The sequence below is a fragment of the Silurus meridionalis genome, chromosome 26 (assembly GCF_014805685.1).
Source record: "Silurus meridionalis isolate SWU-2019-XX chromosome 26, ASM1480568v1, whole genome shotgun sequence".
Classification (NCBI taxonomy): Eukaryota; Metazoa; Chordata; class Actinopteri; order Siluriformes; family Siluridae; genus Silurus; species Silurus meridionalis.
Genome location: NC_060909.1, coordinates 7,248,682 through 7,271,291, shown reverse-complemented (window position 1 = coordinate 7,271,291; position 22,610 = coordinate 7,248,682). Strand labels below are relative to the sequence as shown.

Below are 22,610 nucleotides of genomic sequence, written 5' to 3'. Positions count from 1 at the left end.
GATTAGAGGATTATCGTCTAGCTCGTTTGCCAAAGGTCGTTTTTTTTTTTTTTTTTTTTTATAAACACGTCAATTAGCGATGCCAAATCACATGGCGCGCATCATAATTCTTCACTTGTCGAGAGCCTGTTCAGAAACGTATCAGAGTGGAATGTGCCAACACCCATTAAATGGGTGACTTTCGTTTTTTTTTTCTTCTCTTTTTCCTTTACAGCTACTGTGAGTGTAGAGCAGAGAGATGATTTTGACAGCCTCACAAAGACACACAAGACAGATCATGCAATACTTCAGATACGCAACTTAGCTTTTATAAATAATGCAGCTGTTGACACAGCGGCGAGGAAATTAGGGCGAACAAAGTGACGATTATTGTTTATATATACACGATATTAGCAACATATCCATTTGAAACATTTCACATGAACTTTTTTAAAGAAACGTATATCCGTTTGTTCGTCCTACGGTCAGATTATGAATTGCGGTTTGCGTTTCCGCTGCAAAATGTTTCAATTCATCTTCTTTTTTTTTTTTTGCTTTAAATAGCACGTTGTAGTATTTGCCTTTGCACAGCGTTTAAGACCGTATAATATTGTGAAGAAAAAAAAACGGGAAAACTAAGATTTCAAGAGTGAAATCACTGTCACAGAGATTTTTGCTGTAACGATATAATAAAAAAAAACCCCCCACAGATTATCGTGATACAGTTTTGAATCTGCATCACTTAACACCAATGTAAACGCAGCCATGTAGCATGGAATAAGTGAAGACTGAACACTGTGGAAAGTTGTCCTTGCCGGGGTCGAGTGATTTATTCCTCTTATAACCCTGGCATTTGACAACGATTACAACTTTTCCATTTCATTAATGAACGACATGTTGCACTTTCGAACCGTTTATACTTTTAATTTTCTGTAACCCACAACAACTCAGTGACTTTTATCACTTACATTATAGTGGCGATCAACAGTCTTTTTCTTCTCTCTGGTGAAGGTAATACCCAGCTTGTCATGACTTCCTGTCCTCTCACACTGGGGACTCTTTGTAACAAAACCTACTAACAGAAATCTTGTTTTGTTCAGTGGCACTTATCTTTTGTTAGTTAATAGACAGCAGTGCATTAGGAGAAGCAGACTGATACGAACGCACATATTGACTGTACGCCGAGTTACACCGTGTTTTTCTTGGCAGAGTTTTATGTTTGCTCGCACTCACTGAACCTTCCTGTTTTTATTGCCATTTGCATTCATAACACAAAGAAACACACTATATTGACAAAAGAATTGGGACACCTGACTTTTCCAGCCATATTTGGTTCTTCCCCAAACTGTTACCACAGAGTTTAAGATACACAGTTGTTATAGGACGTCTTTGGATGTGATAGCATGAAATGCCGGGAAATTTCAACAACTGGTTAGTGAACATATGCCGAACCCCACACACAGTGCAGTCTGGGGGAACCCATGAAGGTTCTATGGTCGTACCTTAGGTGTTTCTTTCTGCTTTTCAGATTACCACAAAGATGTAAGCACAAAATTGAATAGAAGGTTTTTGGATGGGATGTGGTAACATTCAATTGTCCCTTTACTGAAAGAGAACCCCAAGCCTGTTCCAGCATCCAGCTCCAGCTCCATGAAAATATGCTTTACATACACGCTTGGAGTGGAAGATCTTGTCCTGCTATAGAGCTCTGATCTCAACCTCAATGAACATGGGATGTAATGGAACGCTGGCTGCATCCCAGGTTTCCTCACCTCAACAACGGCAACACCATTATGGCTTAATAATGATCATAATGAGCACGATTCCTCATCAAAAATCTAGTGGAACATCTTTTTGAAGACTAGGAGTTATTTTAACATTTAATGTCTTCTTCTTCTACTTTCGACCTTTCCCATTAGGTGTCGCCACAGTGGATCATCCGTGTCCATACCCCCTTGTCCTCTATATCTGCTTCTTTCAAACCATCTACCTGCATGTCTTCCCTCACCACATCCATAAACCTCCTCCTTGGCCTTCCTCTTTTCCTCCCTCCTGGTGACTCCATCCTCAGCATTCTCCTACCGATATACCCCATGTCCCTCCTCTGCACATGTCCAAACCATCTCAATCAGGCCTCTCTCATCTTGTCTCCAAAACGTCCTACTTGTCCCTCTAATAAACTAATTTCTAATCCTGTCCATCGTCGTCACTCCCAACGAAAACCTCAGCATCTCCAGCTCTGCTACCTCCAGCTCCACCTCCTGTCTTTTACTCAATGCCACTGTCTCTAAACCGTACAACATCTCAGGTCTCACCACAGTCCACAGTTCGCTTTTACTCTCGCAGATACTCTTTAATCACAAATCACTCCTGCTATCACTCTTCTCCACCCACTCCACCCTGCCTACACTCTTTTCTTCACTTCTCTAACACACTCTCCATTACTTTGCAACATTTATTGTGATGTTTCAAAAAGCACATCTGAATTTTAAAAGCAAGTGTCCACAAACCTTATTCCATATAGTACATGGATTATATATATATTCCACAGGGTCTAAAAAAGTAAAGAAATCTAAATTTTAGGCCTTAAAAAGTCTTAAATTTGCTGTTGTAGGTCTTAAATCCTTTTAAACAGGTCTTGTAGCTCTAATGCTCATTGAAATGCTCCAGCATCACTTTAGAATGATTTTGTGGTTTCGCTTTGTTAGTTTCTGTGGTGTTGTAGTTCTTTCTTTCGCTGGACCAAATGTAACTGGCTGTATTACGACTTCAAATGAGACCAAACATGCAACAAGTGCAAATTTAGCGATACTTGGCTTTGAAAATGCTGATGTGATAGGAAAAAGGTTTTAAACAGTCTTACATTTGACTTGGGTCCTTCTGTAAAGCTGCTTTGTGACAATGTCCATAGTTAAAAGTGTTGTACCAATAGAATAGAATCGAATAAGGGCACGGCATGAAACCGCTCGGCTTTATGCGCAGCTGTGATGCAGCAAGACAGAAAGGTCCAAGTGACATACAAAGGCAGAAAGAAAAGAAGTTGTCATGTTTATACTTGAGCAGAATAATTTCTTCGCCAGACTGGTTTGTGGCACCGCACCTCACCATTGTTCATTCTAAATGACTTTATTCAGGCCGATTTGTTCTGTGGTTAGTTTAATTGCAGTTTTGATTATGGAAAAGGTGACATGGGGTCCTGACCTTGTAAAGCTCAGGGAATATGTTGCGTCTCTGTGTTTACCTTGTGCTTGTTGTGTAAATGCACTGGGATCTATAGAGCGACTGCGCACAATGTAAAGAGGTGTGAAATCATTTGGCGATTAGTGTATATGCTTATGCATGTGTGTGCATGTGCATGTGCATGTGTGTGTGTCGGTTTGCGTGCACGTGTCAGCATGCGTGCATATGCAGATGCGTTTGCGCACGTGCATTAGCGTACATGCTCCTGCTTTCACATGCACGGGCGTGTGTGCTCGCGTGCGTGTGAGTGTTTATGCTGTTTGTGTCAGGTGGCAGTGTGTCTGGCCTTGTGTGTAATCTCAATTAAGATACAGTATCTACATAGCAAAAACACTCTGTGTGTGTGTGTGTGTGTGTGTGTGTGTGTGTGTGTGTGTGTGTGTGTGTGTAAAATCAGAAAAAGTAACCTCTCAGCTGTTTTCTTCTTTTCTAGGTCTCTTTCTGATGCTTTTCGTTCGTATTGTTTCTCCCTGTCCTCATAGTCAATGACACTTTTGTTCTTGGCCACTGGAGGTGAAAGAGTTTCTCTCTCTCTCTCTCTCTCTCTCTCTCTCTCTATTTTTTCTCTCTCTCTCTCTCTCTCTCTCTCTCTCTCTCTCTCTCTCTCTCTTTCTCTCTCTCTGTATGTCTCATTCTCTCAATTTTTTCTCTGTTTCCGTTTGTCCTTTTCTGTTCTTTCCTCCTGTTTGTGTCTTTCTTTCCCTTTTCATCTTTTTATTTCTCTATCTGTGTATCTGTTTGTATGCTCTTTCTGTCTCTCACCCTGTCTCTCTATTTATGTTTTTTATCTCTTCATTATCTCTTTCTATACTTTCTATACTTGCTATACTGTTTCTTGTTGTCTGCCTGTCCCTTTTCTTACTTTGTACTCCTCTCTCTCTGACTGTGTGCACCTCTCTTTCGCTTGTCTCTCACGCTCTGTTTCTGCCTCACTGCTCTCTCTCTCACTTTCTCTCTCTCTTTCTCTCTCTCTCTCTCTCTCTTATTTCTTTGCAAAGCTGAGTTAGCCCTTTAAGCTTAAAGTTTCTGTGTTTGCATATATATATATATATATATATATATATATATATATATATATATATATATATATATATATATATATATATAAATAAGGGCCCAGCTGTGGCAGATTGGTGGTGATGGGATTTGAACTTACAACCTTCTGGTCAGTCCAACAGCTTAACCTCTGAGCTGCCCCTCACAATACTTGGTATTTGCTTGTCTCATTGAGTCCTAGAGACGTTTATATATGTTGTGCTTTTATGAGTAATAAAGTTGCTGTTTATGAAAATCTTGTCTGCATCGCTGTTCTGCAGCGCAGGGCTTCCATACCCTGATATGTTCCTCTAGCTGGAATGTGCTTTATCAAACTCATGGACTTTTACTGATAGGCTTTAATTTGTGGTGTATGATGTGTTGATTTCACTTACTGTAATTTTGCAGCACAACTCCTCCAAGGCATCTCCCACATGTTCATCTGAACTTTTGACTCCTGGGTGGAGCCCCTGCTTCGAAAAACACCCATCTCTTCATTTTCATAATTCCAATTTGTTTTATTCTCCACGCATCTCACGGGCCGCCTGTCAATCATCCTGCTCTTGGCACGAACGCGTGGGCATTTTGTGGGCAGCGGCGGCTGGCGGGAGTCCCTGCAGTGGTCACGCCGGGGTCCCGTTTGGTTTCGCGGGCACACGCCAGTAGGAAACATGAAAGTCCTGCCAACTTTCGGAGCTTAGATCTATTTGAGAAGAGCCGCACTTTAACTTACCCCTAAACCCGCCGTTTAGAAACTATTCAAAATAATCCATGTAGTGAAATTGTTACCCTAAAACTGATTCCTTTCTGACAGCAACATGTCCTGAAGTGTTTTATTCCTCTTACACCACAACACTGCCCGGTATTACCTATTTATTTATTGAAACGTTGTCAGAGATTATCCTCCTCACACTGAGTCGGCATGCCAGCTTGAGGAAAGTGAGTCAGTTTGCAGCATTTCCATGGTCATGTGTTTGTTTTTAGTGCTGCTTGCTTTGTGTTTGCTTTGATTCATATAATGTCTCCACTACTGTCTCGTCATTGGTTCATGTCTTTATGTGTGTATTTGTGCACAGCTGTCCTCACTTATTTATTCGATTTATGTGTGTATATACACCGGCCAGGCATAACATTATGGCCACTAAACAGGCGTAATATTATGACCACCTTATATTGTGTTGGACCACTTTTGCTGCCAAAACAGTTCTGAGCCATTGAACATTAACAGCATTAACGTCTTGAGCAATATAAGTTACGGTTTCTCGTCTGTTGGATCAGGGAACATCCCAAAATAGCTGCATATGCTTTTGGAGATGCTCTGACCCAGTCGTCTAGACGTCACAATTTGGCTCTCGTCAAACTTGCACAAATCCTTGCGCTTGCCCATTTTTTTCGAGGAGAAAATGTTCACTTTCTGCCTAATGTATCCCACCCGCTAACAGGTGCCATGATGAAGAGATTATCAGTGTTCTTTACTCACCAATCATAATGTTATAATGTCATAATGTTATGCCTGATAGCTGTATTATTCATTGGTACTCCACATTGTGTTGTTGCTGGAAAATTCATTTCAGTGTTGATTATTAAGCCACTTGCTTTTTCCTATATTTAATGGTTTTTACTTTTTTTTTTTATCTTGTTTTTTTATTTTATTTCTCTTTCGTTTTGCTCGCGTTTTGTTGTTTGTTGTTCACCCACCGCTCCATGTTTCTGATTCTGCTTGCCGATTTGGATCGATCCCCTGTTTATATTATAATCAACGTTCCTACTCAGCACTCGCATCCACTTCCACTCCCGTGGGTACATCAACAATATCGGGACAGATCGCACTTAGTTGCTTTTGGAACGTCCCTGAAACAAAGTGTTTCCCTCACCAGGTTCATGTTCGTTCGATTGTAAAGTTAATAAGACGAGTTCATGTGCGTGTTGATGGAAAGAACAAGCCCAATAATGCAAATGTTGAGTTACAGAAGACGTTCCTGTGAGAGATTCTGTTACAGACAATTAATCAAAAACCTTCCAACCTATAAGAAAACACCCAGGCATGGAATCTTTCACTCGTCACACAATACTCCATCTGTTATATGTCTGAGTGTTTCTAAGCCTTTTTTTTTTGGAAGATCTAGAGGAACTGTTGTTGAGATAATTGTTTGTCACTCTGGATGTTATGGTTTCAGCCAAATGCCATAAATGTAATTTTTTTGAACTTCTCAAATTCTCACCTTACATGAAAGAGATGTTTGGAAAGGACGGTTCTTGTTTTCTGTCGGGCAGGAGAACCTGTAGCGGTGTGTAAAAGGCCTTGTCGAGACTTGATATGGTCTTGCTCTTTGTGACAGAAGGATTTTCGGCTTGCCTGTGCGTCAGCGGTGCGTTCTGGGCTCGGAGACAGCCTGTCTGTAACACTTAGGGTGGTCCGCACTCATCCTGCCAAGGTAGTCATTTAAAGATAAAGCCATGACACGGTGTCATTTCGTTTTGGAGCTCGCAGCACCTTGGACGCGTAGCTCCATTATTTGTTATGTGTTTAAGGGCGGCTTGGCAGGAGCCGGGGTCATTATAAAGACTCGCTGACACTGCTGACACGCAGCTGCCTTCCTCTCATGCCCTGAGACGGTTTCTCTCTCTTTTTTTTCTTTTCTTTTTGTTTTTTTGTTTTTTTTATAAGGAAGCGCCGTTGTTTAATTTTGTCTACTGCTTGTTAGACAACTGATCTTTTTTCCCCGATGAACTCGGACAGCTCACAGCGCTTTCCCCATTCCCTTCGTTCGTGCCGAGGTCTTCAGCTCTTGATTGCATTTGTTTTCAGGCCATGACAAATCAGCACTAGAGTCGTGTGTTTACAGCCGTAATCAGCGCGTTATAGGACTGTTTTGGGTTCATCCGATTGATTTGGATCGCTTGCGCATACAACTTCATCTGGAATTTGTTTGGCCCAAAGCCCATGATCATTGCTCAGGAGTAGGATTTCATGATCATGTTTAAAGTGGTATTCCAGTGTTGTTGTTTTTTTTTTTTTTTAAACCTAATATATATCCAAGGCATCTATAATGTATGTGTGATTACCCTGGACAAGACTTTCTCTTTCTTTCTTTCTTTCTTTCTTTCTTTCTTTCTTTCTTTCTTTCTTTCTTTCTTTCTTTCTTTCTTTCTTTCTTTCTTTCTTTCTTTCTTTCTTTCTTTCTTTCTTTCTTTCTTTCTTTCTTTCTTTCTTTCTTTCTTTCTTTCTTTCTTTCTTTCTTTCTTTTGCATTTTTTTTCCAAAACTCACAATGCTATGAACAGTTACTAGATTCTCTACATAAGCATTTCTCATGCTTAGCTGTCTAACACGAATCACGAATCTTAGCTATTAGCAGCATTCATATGTAATTACTTTGCCCTTTCAGCTAAATGTTACTGCAGGATGATATTAGTCACACTAAAAAACTTTTCTTAACATTTTAGCAACACATCTGTGCTGTTTTAATGATATTCCATATGGTATTGTAGCATTTGCTCTGTCATTCTGCTTTTACGTTGTTTTGTATACCTCACTTAATGGCAAGTTACCTCAGTTCCTAGTTACTTCTTAGCTAGTTTTCTATTGCTATTTCTTCAGAGGTTTTTACAACTCATTGTAGTTGTGATTATATGCAACCTATAAGGAAAATATTTATAGCGTATTTGTTGTAATTTGCATTCTGTTTTGTTCTTGTTAGTACGAGATAAAAGAAATGGCTAGCTAGCTTCAGCTAGCTCAAGCTCATAATCCAGTTGCCTGGATCCAGTTGAAGGACATATGTTTCACATAAATACCTTAATACCATAAATACCTTCAGCGCTTCATAGCAGAATATTGGGTAAACGTTTGGTTTTGGTTTTCTGTTCTAAATACACGAATGTGTCAAGATTATTATCTGAGAGATGATGAATATTTTTGATTCGTGTCCTTGACCGGTATGTGGACAACAGCAGGAGATGGATGGTCTGATAGTTAAGAGGTTGATGAATAGCTGACCGGTGCGACCGGTGCATGGCCTCTACATCTGCCCCCATCTGTGCGACTGCTGCAGCTCAAAGTCCCTGATGAGGAAAACGGCTTTAGAGGCCCAGTGATCGCATTCACAGACACACACACACACACACACACACACACACACATACACATAGCTAGCTACTACACGTTCTTCTCATCTTGCCCCTGGGCATTTCTGCCAGCTGGGTAATAGCAGTGATAGCAGCCTGGCCTGGGGCTACGGGTTTAGAAGTGTGTGTGGGTGACAGAGAAAGAGATATAGTGTGTGTGTGTGTGTGTGTGTGTGTGTGTGTGTGTGTGTGTGTGTGTGTGTGAGAGAGAGAGAGAGAGAGAGAGAGAGAGTGGGGGAGGACTGTATGCAACACATAATGTATCAAATGGACCACCAGGATTGTAGCACAAATAGGGGCCCAGGGATGCCACCAACAGCAACGAGGAAGGGAAGAAAGAGGTAGAAAGAGAAAAGGAGGAGAAGAGATAAGACGAATGCTACATGGTCCACTGAAGGGTAACTGTGGAGCTGTGTGTGAAGGTAAGGACAGGGGGACTGAGCAGGGGTCATGGCAGAAGGGGGGATGGGGAGGCCTCTTTCAGCAGGCACTTTTTGTGAGTCTTGTGTGTGTGTGTGTGTGTGTGTGTGTGTGTGTGTGTGTGTGTGTGTGTGTGTGTGTGTGTTGGGGGTAATCCGATTCTCAGTGGAGTCTAGAGGCCCTCATGCACATATACACTTTCATGACTGCAGAGAGGCCTGTCACTGAAATCCAAGATGGCAACTCCCTCTCTCTCTCTCTCTCTCTCTCTCTCTCTCTCTCTCTCTCTCTCTGTTTTCTTCTGCACACCGTTCGGCGGGGGATTCGGCTCATTAGCTATCGTAGGATGTTTGTTCAGCTCTGTTGTGCCCCGGTTTCCACGTCTACACACCAGCACTGTTCTTTAAAAAAGAGAGAATGGATTCGTAATCAAGATTTAGCACACAGCGCCACAGAGGCCTCTTTAACACGCCCACATTGTGAACGAGTGTACAGGAAGCTGATGAAAAATTACGTCATATTTGTTTGTTTACGTTTTTTTTTTTTTTTTTTTACGAAACCTAATCACATGATCTTTTTTCGGTGTAACAATGTACAAATCAAGAGTTGAATTTTTGTGGCATGTTTTTTTTTAACTCCACCTGCCTTCATTCTCATCGGTGATGTTTACAAGATTACAATCAGGCTGAATGAATTCATTTCTGATTAGGAACTGTTTTTGCTGTATGTACCCTAAACGTAAACGAGACAAAAATATTCGGAATATCACTGTTTATATCAGACGTGTTGATAAATTGCTAAGAAAAGACTTCATACGTGTAAAAACTATACTACAGTTCTGTTGTTTTTTTTCAACAAGTTTCCTGAACTTCCACGTTTTCCAGAGTTTAAAAAAGTTTCTGTCTTTCACAAAAACCATCAACACAACTCACATTGAACATATTACCAGTGGTGGACGAAGTACACAAACCATGTAGTTGAGTTAAAGTAGAGATACAGTAGTTAAAATCTGACCAGTAGAAGTGCTTCCTTTAAAATTTCATTTGAGTAAAAGTACAAAAGCCTTCAAATGTACTTAATTTATTACAGCTATAATGTTCCTATTATCATTTTTGTCACAAGACTCATGGCTTAGTCAACTCAGTTTATAGGAATAGACTCTTACTCTTAGCACACCAGGCTATTTATAGAATGATATTAATGAGTCAAACACTGGTTGATTTTTTTAATTAAAATTATCATGAGCCCAAAAGCTTGTTTTTAACTAATTCCAAAAAGAATCGTGAAAATAAGGCCACTGGTGTCGAGGCAAGTCAGCATTCAGGACTCCATCATTTATTCCTCTCATAATGTTCTGCTTGCTGTTGATCTGATGCTGAACTGTATGTTCGTTCTAAGTAGATCCCAACAATCAGAACAAGTTCAAAACGGAGCGCGTGCTGTAGCCTGATTGGTGTCCTGCTTTTGCTTGAGATATTTGACATTGAAATGTAGTGAAGTAAAAGTGTCCCCGAATGGAAAAACTGTAGTAAAGTACAGATGCGTGAAAAAAAAGCTACTTAAGTACAGTAACGAATTACATTTATTTTGTTAGTCTTCACAACTGCATATTGCCTACCGTAATTTCCGGACTATAAAGCGCACCATATATAAGCCGCACCCACTGAATTTTACAAATATTTTTTTTGAACATAAATAAGCCACACCTGTCTATAAGCCGCAGGTGTCTACACTAATGTACTTTACACAGGCTTTAACGAAAGACACGTTACACACAGTGTAGCGAGTGAAATATGTTGCGCTTCCTTTAGGAGCATAGCGGTATTTTGGGAATAGCCTGCCAGAAGTGAGCTATCCCTTCACCCTGACTCAACGCGTTACAACGGCTTGTATCTAAACAGTAGCCGACCAAGTAAGTCATTGTTTACTGTCTTCAACCTTCCTTTCACAACTATTTCTCTCGGGAGTTTATCTTTTGGCATCGTCGTGTGTTTAAAAATCACCCGATGGAAGTTTTTTCTCCCGAAGCCGTGCAGCACAGAACACAGGTGAAGTGCGTTTTTTCGTTTCCGTTCGGAAGTTTCATTGGTCTAATGTTATGGGGTTCAGTTTTTTGGCTTGACGTTTGTGAAACTGGGAAAAACCCAGGAAAAAATCATAAATAAACCGCTTCGTTGTTTAAGCCGCGGGGTTCAAAATGTGGGAAAAAGTAGCGGCTTATAGCCTGAAAAATACGGTATTTATTTTATCTATAAATACTTATAAATATATAATATTTTTTAACATTAATAACAATAATAGTAGCCTGTCAAAGTGTAGCAAAGGCCTAGTTTTAGTTAGTTTACTTAGTTCTCCAGTGTTCTGTATTGTTTAAAGACTATAATCACACTCTTGATGTCACTCAAATGAGGATGGGTTCCTCCAAAGGTTTCTTCCTCATAACTTCTACGGGAAGACTCCTTGCCACAGTCACCATGGCTGCTCATCAGGGATAAATACATGCCATTTACCGTAACTGTTAAATTCTGTAAAGCTGCTTTGAGACAATGTTGTGAAATGCGCTATAGAAATAAACTTGACGACTAGTTTTAGCTAATTTAAAAAAATTTTGCAGATTTTATCATCCGTTTAAATGTAAATGTAAATCCATGCAACAGTTTGCCTTATAGTTTGGATTCTCCTAGAGTAAAGTGGGAACAGTGTCTGTGGTTTCAAGCCGTAAACAAATAAACCTGGATGAAGGGAATAGTCTGATTAATAATGCAGTAAAACCTGTAGTGTAACTGCCTAAACTGCCCCAGGTTTCCTCCTCCCATATTGCTGTGTAAAAAGCAAATCTGGAAAGTTCATGGTTTTTCTCCACTGAGTGTTAAAGTCAGGCATCATGTTATTTAAAACTCTAGGCCATGACACATCATCACTCAAACCAGCAGATCTGAAGACCAGTTGAAGTCTGCTTCTTTATAATATTAACCGGATATGTTTTTTTTTTTTCTTTTTCCAAACCGCGTAACAGTGACCAGCTTGCAGCTGCAGTTCGCATGTAACCGTTAATTACTTTTTTCTTTTGTTTTTTTTGTTTTTTTAAAGAATGGTCTGATGATGATTAAATGCAGTGCCGTGCATAGTATAAAACAAGCGCTCCAGTATCCATACCATGCTGTTATTATTGTGTGTGTACATTCAACTTCACCTTTTGTAACCTGTTCAAAAGTGTGTAGAGAAACATTGAGGAAAACATAGAGTTTATTTTCTGACACAGGATGAATAAAGAGAGAAAAAATGGAGGCTGGAGAAATATGAAAACGCTGATGATGCTACAGGTAAACAAACCAGTCTAGAGGGCTGCAGTGGGAATGGGATCCTGCGGGACCCGACGCAAATCTCAAACGAAAAGAGCGTCTAGTCCCGCCATCCCGCAGAGATAATGTTTTGTTCGAAAGTTGTTTATAAGTTTTTTCAAGGCTTTTAAAATAAAAATGTAATTAAAATCCCAAGGTGTTTGTCATGTGTGGTACTTTACTTTAGCATTGGTTTATTCTGCCACCAGTTTATGTCTGGGTTGTGTCTGTTATGATTCTGTAAGGTAATTGTACCCCTAGCTCTTTATATAAGCTGTGACAGAATGTTTGCGGTAATGGTGAGAAATTCAGCAGTAGCGGGATTAAGAAAACAGTCCACCTGTCACTGGTTCTAATGTTCTCACTGAGTGGTGTAGAGAGTAACATTTGATTACAGGCTACAATGGCACCTGTGAAGAGGTGAGCGATATCAGTCAGAAAGTGAAGCGTATTTCAGTTACTTTGACAAGGAACAAATTGCGATGGCTAGACAACTGGGTCAGAACCATTGGAAGAAAGCATTTTCTTTGTGGAGCTCGGGTGCATGTGTGTTGAAAGAAAACTGGCAGCAGCAGTTTGATGCTCTGGGCAATAATTTACTGGGAGTCCTTGGGTCCTAGGATTCATATGGATGTCACATTGACAGGTACAACCTACCTAAACATGATCACAAGATCCACACCTTCATGGCAACAGTATTTGTGAATCAAAAGGGTCTCTTTAGGCAGGACAGTGCACCCTGTCTCACTACAATCTTTGTACAGAAAGTTTAAGGAACATCACAAATAGTTACCCAGATCTCATATCAATCCAAGATGGACTAACAAGCCTGACTCATGTAGGACCCACCCTTAAGTCCTCAGCTTTTAGGACTTAAGGGATCTCCTGCTAACGACTTGGTGCCAGGTACCACAGCACACCTTCAATGGTCTTAATGGGGTCCATTGAAATGTTATGGCAGATTGTTGTTAAATACATGAATAAATAAAATGAATAATATTGAGAGATTTGGTGAAAGAGTAGAAGAGTTCCAAAAGAGATGGACGTGAAGATATAGCGAAATAAACGAGGCTGAAAAATGAAAAAGAGAACTAGGGAAAAGAAATCTATTTATACAGAGAGAGTTGCATAAATAATAGAGAGCCAAACGAATAAGAAATAAGGGGGTGAAAAAGAGGACAGAGAGAGATTGTGATGAGTTACAAAAGCGAAAGGTATAGCGAGAAAGAGAGAGAGAGATCGAGAACTAAAGTTATTTTGAGTCTTAGAAGGATGGCAAGAGCGAGAAAGAGCAATAACATGTTAGAGAAGGAGAGAGACGTCGAGAAAGAAGTGAAAAATAGGAGGAAAATGGTTCCAAATGTTAGGCCAGTTAAGAAGAGCGAGGATGGAAATAGAAGGAAAGAATAATAGGCAGTTATGAGAGAGAGAATGAGAAAAGGGAAGACACTTCTACATTTTTGTCATGCTGCTACATGCTGTACCACCTACAAGCCTTGCGTCGGTCCTCCGAGCGAAAGAGAGAGAGAGAGAGAGAGAGAGAGAGAGAGAGAGAGAGAGAGAGATGAGATGGGGGAGGGGCAGTTGGATCTCAGGGCCTTTGTTTGGGGTGTATTTTTGGTCTGTGCAGACCCTCGAGTGAGTGCAGACTCTGTTGGAAACACGCAAGCTGCATTTCAAACGAAGACAGAGGAAACCGAGCAGCGCCTGTACACTTCTGATGTCATACTCGCATGACAAGGAGAAGTAGATGATCCTGGTACAGTATCACGGAGCAGCTCAGTGCCAGCGATCACATCTTCCGATAAGCACCCATTTAGGATTCCTTTCTATTATTGTAGCGTAGCCTCTTCATCTCAGCCGCTGATCTGGAATCAGGCCTTATCTGCTCTTCCGAGCGTATCGCTCTTGAACATGTGAATCAGCAACATCAGTTTGAAGGGGGCAGGTTGGTCTGTAGCTGGATCTGATACAAATAGATCAGATGGGATGGAGTTAGAGTCAGAGCATGTATAGAGCACATATTTACCCGCTCGTGGACGCTGAGGGCCGAGCCCTTAATTGTGATTTAGGTGGCGATTAAGATGGGAGAAAAGCAGAACTCCTGATCGGGGGCTGCGGATTAGACGTATCCACGCCTGACATTTACCGGCTAATAGATCTGTTCAGGGACGTGTGTGTGAATGACCTGGTAGCAAGAAAGTCTTTCTAAAACATGTCTGTCTTCGTTTTTTCCTTTTTTTTTTCTTCTTTTGCTTAGAGGGGTTGCCACATCTGATTTTATTCCCATATCTGATCTTTTTCTTGAAGTCTAAACACCAAAAGCAGTTACAGCTAACCAAATCTTTTCACTTCTGGGTTTGGAAGACACCCAAATACAGATGCAAGCATGTAAGCAAATCATCACATGCCTACTAAATTTCAGATTATACATCAAACATCGGGGGATAAAGTGCGTTTTATTTCAATAGATACGCATTACATAACTAACATTCCGAGGACGCCTGACTATTATTCAGAGCGATTTTGATCTCATTCTTGCAACTGAGCAGATATATGGTCAAGGGCCTTGCTCAGGGGCCCAAGGGTGGCAGGGATTTAAACTCCCGACTTTTGGATTTAAAGTCGAGTGCAATAACCACTAAGCTACCACCACCACCCCCCACCTTCCCCCACCTTCCCATTACAACTATATGTTGTTTTATATATATATATATATATATATATATATATATATATATATATATATATATACATGTGTCTTTACTGGGCCTAAGAATCCCAAAACCATTCCAGCATAACAGCCACAGCGCACAAAAAAACAAGCTTTATGAAGACGTGGTTTTCCAGGGATGGATTGGGAAGAAAAAAAACTCTGGTTTCCCGCATAGTGCCCAAACCTTAAGATCAACTTTTGGGATGAACTGGAACAGTGACTGAACCCAAGTCCTTCCTCAACTGACATCAGTACCTGACCTAATTAATGTTTTTGCGGCTAAATAAATATGCTCCAAAATCGAGTGAAAAGCCCTCCCAGAATAGTGAAGCTTATTATAACAGCAAAGTGAGAATAAATGTGGAATGGGCTGTTCAGTACGCACATATGGCAGTGATGGGCAGGTGCCCACATACTTTTGGCTCAGTGCCAGTGAATTTTCCTCTTTTGATTGGTTAGATATCGCTGATCTTTCTACAATATGTTGCATTTAGCTTTGTTCAGAATCTGGGGCAGGTCTGTTGGCAATTCGTGAATAACGATGACACACAAGTTGATGCAAATCGTCCAATTGTTTCATGTCAGACTTTTATATTCTGGAATTGGTGATCTACAGTGTGTTAACGGATCGGAAACACTTATAATTTACATATATTTGAAACACGTAGTGAAAGATTAATTCACACTTCCTACTGTGACTAAAATGATTTCAGATAATAAAAAAAGCTTTAGAATTATTGCACACACCTGTGACTTTTCATGAATCATGACTCCCAAAACTGTTTGCTTTCACTGACGTAAGTATTGCTTTCATTTGGTTTTGAAATCGGATATTGTAGCAACAAACAGAAATGCTCGGATTGTAATTTCCGAATGGAGAAGACACAGAAAGAAGCTCGGAGATCCTACTCAAGAACTTTTACAAGGTTTCTTCAACGTTGAGTTCAGCAAGTAACGAAGTCAAAACGGCCGCTTAGATCTCCATCCATCCATCCATCCATCCATCCATCCATCCATCCATCCATCCATCCATCCATCCATCTATCTATCTATCTATCTATCTATCTATCTATCTATCTATCTATCTATCTATCTATCTATCTATCTATCTATCTATCTATCTATCTATCTATCTATCTATCTATCTATCTAATTTGATCTCTTTCTAGCGCGTTTATTCCAAAAAGCAGCGTTTTCTTAAAAAAAAAAAAAAAAACGCCCTCACGGTGTGGACGGAAGGCCAAAAAGGAGAGAAAAATATTCTATAAACGAAAACGTATTAGTGTGGACAGGGCCTAAGAGATTGCAGTTTAATGGATGAATGTATACATCTCTCGTTGCAAGTGCTTTAAAACTGGCTAGCATTTTTATTTGATAGTTCAAACAGTTCAAAGAACCACATTAACCCTAATCATTAAAGTGATGAGAAAAGACAATGGCTGTCATCTTAAAAAAAAAAAAAAAAAAAAAAAAAAAAGAAAAAACGAATATGGAAGTCATATAGAAATGATAACCACTTTTTTTTCAGTCACAGATCATGTTGCCAAATCACTTTCATGTATTCTTAACATCACATATGCTTATCTAATTGTTGGCATATAAGGTACACTATTAACTGACATTAACACTTAAATAAAAACCATGTCAGACTCATTTGTATTCATTTCAAGCCAATAGAACGAGCTAAGAGTCAAAATATGCACAAATGGGTTTTTATACGCTTTTAATTGGTTTCATTGTAATTGGAAACACTTGATTCTTCGATTCTATTCCAGATGTTTTCACATGCTCAGACACTGGTTTTGCAATGTTCCCCTCTCAGCTCTCCACACTCCTGAAATTATAATCACCAGGTCGTAATAAATAAATAGAAACTACTTCAGTTCTTCAACTGACTGTGTGTTTTGGTGTGTTTTTTTTCTTTCCTGCAGTGACCTCAGCATGAACAACATCACAGAGCTGCCTGCGAATGTATTCAAGAACCTGCCATACCTGGAGGAACTGTGAGTCCATCATTTTTTCTCTCTGTCTTTGTGTCTCCATCATCACCTGTTTAAAAGATTTCATAGATCTGTTATCATTGTCACACGTAACAATAGAAATCATATTTTAATTAGTGTGTCAATAATGTAAAAAAAAACTTGTGATAATAATATGCATCCTTTTTCTCTGCATATGTACATCAGCAGTCAAAAGTGCTTTCTCCTTGAGTGCTTTTTCTTTATTATTATATTCAGCATTGTACATTAAATACCGAAGATGTTCAAACTACGACAGAACATGTTTGGAATCACGTATCGATTAATTCTTGCAAAAAACTGGTAAACAACCCAGAATAAGCTGAATATTTTAGATTGTCCAAAAAGTACATTTTGCTTTGAACACAGCTTGGCACACTCTTTTGCATTCTCTCATCATATTCATGAGGTAGTCACCTGGAATCATTTTCCAACAATCTCGAGGCGTTCCCAGAGATGTTGAGTGCTTGTTGGCTGTTTTTCTTTCTCCCTGCAGTTCAAGCCATTCATTCCTAACCATCTCAAATGGATTTTTTAACTGCAGATTTAAGGAGTTATCTGCAACACCCCATCACTTTTCTTCTTGAACAGTTAGCTCTTACATACAGTAATCTAGAGGTGTGTTTGGCATCATTGTCCTGTTGGAAAAAAACGAATGATCGTCCTACTAAGTGCAAACCAGATGAAATTGCATACTGCTGCAAAATGCTGTGGTAGCTATGTTGGTTAAGTGTGTCCTCAGTTTTGACTAAATCACCAACAGTGCCACTAGCAAAGCAACTCCACACCTGCACACCATCACACCTTCTTTTCCATGCTTAACAGTGGGATACACACGTTTAGGAACCGTTAATTCACCCTCTGTACGTCTAACAACACCATGGTGGTTAGCACCAAAAATCTCAAAGTTGGACTCATCAGATGAAAGGACAGTTTTTCACATATCTAATGTCCATTCCATGTGTTTCTTGGTCCAAACAAGTCTCTTCTGCTTGTTGTGCTTTCGAAGTAATGGTTTCTTTGCTGCAACTGAATTCTGAAGGCCTGACTCCTGCAGTCTCCTTTGAACAGTGGATGTTGAAATATGTGAACTCTGAGAAGCATTTCTGTTAAACGGTGTTTTCTGAGGCTGGTAATTCTAATAAACGTATCCTCAGCAGCAGAGGTAGCTCTTGGTCTTTTTTTTCTAGGATTGGTCCTCATGATGGTCTGTTTCATCACAGGGTTGATGATTTTGATGAGTGCACTTGGGGATACATTTAAAGTTCTTGAGATTTTTTTCAGTAAATGACCTTAATTTCTTAAAGTAATGATGAACTGTTTTTTCTCTTTACGTAATGAAGTGTTTCTTGCTATAATTTGGATTTGTACATTAGTTGTAGAAGCACTAATAGGGCCATTGACTCTGTACTTACTCAACTAATGGTCTAAAGCACATTAAGAATGCGACATGTCACAAATGAATTTCATTTCATTATAATGTAATTTTTTTTATTTATTTATTTTTTTCATTCAGCAGTATTCTTTATATAGCTGTTAATAGACAATGTTTATGAAAATCTAAACCTATAATGAGAAACATATAATGATATAAGGATTTGCTAGTAGATAGATAGATAGATAGATAGATAGATAGATAGATAGATAGATAGATAGATAGATAGATAGATAGATAGATAGATAGATAGGTATATATAAAATTAGATAAATAATAAAAACATTTTTTCCCTAAAATAATTTATTAAAATATATTTTAACCTGGTTGCCTTTTTTATTTTTCAAAGAACACATTTCTTCACACGCATTTGCTCTTTTTTCACACGGAAGTTTGCATTGATGTGTTTCTGTGGTTAGAGCCTGGATGAGTCTAATCTCACGGTGCGTATTTGGCTCTCTGAAGTGCTCTGCGTCTGTCCGTCTGCGCCGGCCGTGTGGGAAGCGCAGATATCATCGGTCTACCTGATAGCAGGTAGCGCCACTCCCAGACGGCCCCGATGACCAGCTCCTAAAAGCCGCCGCATTGTTATACCTCGCTTTTCTTCTCTCCCCTCCTCTTTTCCTTTCAGAACAAGACCATGTTTTCTTACGCCCGCTCCCGTCTTTCAGCCGGCCCAATCTCTGCTCCTTCTTTCCCAAACACGGGGCCTTCAAGCGCTTTGTCAGAGAGCAATTTACTTTTCAGCGCTTTGTGCCGAGGAATGCGAGGCAGGAAGGAAGAGGGCAAAACAATGGTTCCTGGGACAGACAGAGTTCAGGATGACAGGTTTTTTTTTTTTAAACACGTACATTCGTTTTTGCTTGTCATCGCTTCAGCGGGTACTAAAGGGCTCGGAGATCACGGGTCATGAGTTCACCATCATCATTCTTCAGTGCTGGATTAGAGACGGTTTAATGAGAGAAAGATGGATGAAGAGCATGTGCATTTAAAGAGTCCTTTCTTTTGTTTCGTTAGTACAGTCCTCAGTGTAGCACTCATTACCCTATTTTGTGTGTGTGTGTGTGTGTGTGTGTGTGTGTGTGTGTGTGTGTGTGTGATAGAGAGAGTGTGTGAGACCTGTGGCTGGTATCCTCCAGGCAGACTTACTGAGAGGGAGGGACAAAATCACAGCACTGCAGAGAATCATTCCCAACCCCAGAGTCACGCACACACACACACACACACACACACACACACACACACACACACACACACACACACACATACATTCGCCTTTCGATTCCCAATTACAGCACAATCAGTCATTCAGCTTGCTAGATGCTTAAACAGTTCATGCAAAAGTTTGTGGACACCTGATAATAAGATTCCTATTGTTTTTTAAACACCTTTTCCAGGTTTAGTCTCCATATGCTGTCATAATTACCCCCACTCTTCTGGGGAGATGTTCCACTAGAGTTTTAAGCGTTTTTGATGGAGATTTGTGCTCATTCAGCCACGAGGCCGTTAGTAAAGTCAGGTACGGATGTAGGGTAAGGAGGCCTGTGGTGTTGTAATTTATTTCAAAAGGTATACAAGATTTTCCACTGTAACCCATATCTTCATGGAGCTTACTTTGTACTCAGGGGGTACACAGGTTTGGGTCTCCTAGTTTAAGTGGAGGGAAAATTGACTGCTTCTACAAATCCATATATCCACAAAGGTTTTTTGTATGTTCAAGGCGATATCAAAAAGCTTTGAGTCTAGTTTTGTAACACTCAAACAGATGGCAGCACAAGGCTGCACGCACAGTCACAGGCAGCACCGACCTTCATAAGTCAGTGCGCCAAAAGACATCGTCACGTGTACATCGGGAGCTGTTCAGCTGGTGCTATTCTGACCACGTGCGTTAACCATGTGTGCTATTCTGAATACGTGCGCACCCTTACACGCGGGTTTCTCGCCGGAAACAACGCGATCTCAACCGCCCACCACACTCATCAGATTCGGGTCCTGCAGAATTCACCCTCTTTCCGAAGATTAAGATTCAGCTTTAAGGTCACAGTTTTTATCCGGCGCCAATCGCAGACGGTGCTTGGCCCACTTCGAAAATAAGACTTTCAAGGACACATTCCAGAAGCGGCAGGAACGCAAGGGAGCGCTGTATCGCTGCTCAAGAGGATTGTTTTGAAGGTGATGGTGTGTAAACCTAAATAAAAAAAAGTAGTTTCTTGTAAACAGAGCTAATCTCGAAACCTTTTGATACCACCTCGTAGTGCTTGTTAGGATTGTTATGTGGGCCATCAGTATAAATGACTGAGTGTTGCAGCATTGTTTCTAGGTACGCATCTAATCATATTCCGTGGACGCTGCAATTGCCCAATTACCCCGAGAAAACCTGAAGCACACCGTGAGACTTGTAATTACGCCGAAGCCTCGTAATTATTTACAAACAGCTGTCATTTGCGTGCTGTGAAATTGCAGGTTTTTTTCCGAAGCACTTTCTCTTGTCGGAGCAGTTCAGGAGCTGTGTGCGATTTGCTCGGAGCGTTTGCTCAGCGCTGACTTACTGCACAGCTGTTCCCGAAGACGGCCTGAACAGCCGAGCTCGGCGACCGCAGAACCCAGATTACATGCGCTGCAGGCAAATAAAGATCAGGGATGCTGTCTCCAGAGCCCAGAGGATCCAACCGCCCTGCAAAGAGAACAGTGTGCATGTGTATGTGTGTGTACGTATGTGAGTGTGCGTGCGTGCATGCGTGTGTGTTCATGACCCTAATCGGTGGCTTTGAGACTCGGCCAAACCAGAACGTAAGTGAAAGGCCATGAGCTGTTGTGTAGCTCGTGTGTGTAGAGTGGAGTACACAGGACTACCAGATGTGTAAGCGCTCGCTGCACATTAACTCCCACATACATAAACAACCTCTTTGAAGCGTTCATGGAAAGCAAATGGGAATGTAAATGCGCATTTGCTTCTTGAGGAATCCTGCCACGGTCTTGTTTCTCTGTGGAAGCGTATGTGCGTGTGGTACTATGCGCCTCAGTGCTGTAGATCTGCACCCCTATGATCATCCTAGCTGATAAGATGCTTCTGTCATGTCCTCAGCCTCCCAGTTAAAGTCACTTTACTCTTCTTTCCACGCTCTTTCTTCTTTTCTTCGCTTCTCTCTCTCTCTCTCTCTTTTTCCTCATAGGCTCATAGGAAGGAAGATCTAAGCTAAATACTTAAGACTCGAGCATTACATGCAACTTCCAAAATGTTTTCTCACCGTAAAGAAGTCTTTTAGAATTAGGCTGCAATCACACACCGTGGATTTCAGTGGCTGTGTTGAAATTCGGGTTCACTGCGAATTGAAATGCAGTGCAAAGGACGACCGTTTTTACGTTGGGTCGATAGTTTTTTAAATGGATTCTGGATGAAAAAAACAACAACAAATCATAACAGTGAAATACTGCTGGAATTTATTACAGGAATAAAAATTCTAAACATTACTGAATCATGAGATATGATTACATTAATGAATAAATATAAGCATATAATGAATACATCGCAAATAATAAATATAGCGCTCTCCGTGCAGCGCGTCATGTCACGTAAAAACAAACAGCGCATGGCGTCGGCGATTCACCTCTAGAGGCCGCTCTCGTAATGACGGCGGGAAAAAACACCGCCGCGGATTTTTGCCGCTCGTTCTAGCGATCAACTATCGACCTCTACTGCAGTGCATGTTCTGAAACACTGTGGTAGAATACAATGTAAAAAGGATTGATATTGGAAAATAATTGCTAAGTAATGTAGTGTGAGCAACTGATTGATGAATTTCTATACAGCGATCAGGCATAACATTATGACCTTATAACATTATAATTGGTAAGTAAATAACTCTGATTATCTCTTCATCATGGCACCTGTTAGTGGGTGGGATACATTAGGCAGCAAATAAACATTTTGTCCTCAAAGTTGAAGTGTTAGAAGCAGGAAAAAATGGGCAAACGTATCAAGTTTGACATTGGACAAATTGTGATGTGTAGACGACTAGGGCAGAAGATCTCTAAAACTGCAGCTCTTGTGTGATATTTCTGGTCTGCAGTGGTCAGTATCTATCCAAAGTGGTCCAAGGAAGGAACAGTGGTGACCCGGTGACAGGGTCATGAGCGGCCGAGGCTCATTGACGCACGTGGGGAGCGAAGGCTAGTCCATGTGGTCCGATCCAACCGACGAGCTTCTGTAGCTCAAACTGCTGAAGAAGTTAATGCTGTTAATGCTCGATGGGTCAGAAGTGTTTTGGACCTACACACTATTATGCAGGTGGTCATAAA

The 22,610-nt window shown here is 40.6% G+C and overlaps 1 protein-coding gene across 1 annotated transcript in view; it reads left to right on the top strand.

The window, feature by feature from the left end:
• The window catches only part of lgr4 (leucine-rich repeat containing G protein-coupled receptor 4), an 80,553-nt gene that overhangs the window by 21,387 nt on the left and 36,556 nt on the right, over window positions 1-22,610 (top strand). The window contains exon 2 of the mRNA XM_046840440.1: window positions 16,790-16,861. Within this exon, the coding sequence (XP_046696396.1) occupies window positions 16,790-16,861 (72 nt within the window). The remainder of the gene's footprint in view (window positions 1-16,789; window positions 16,862-22,610) is intronic.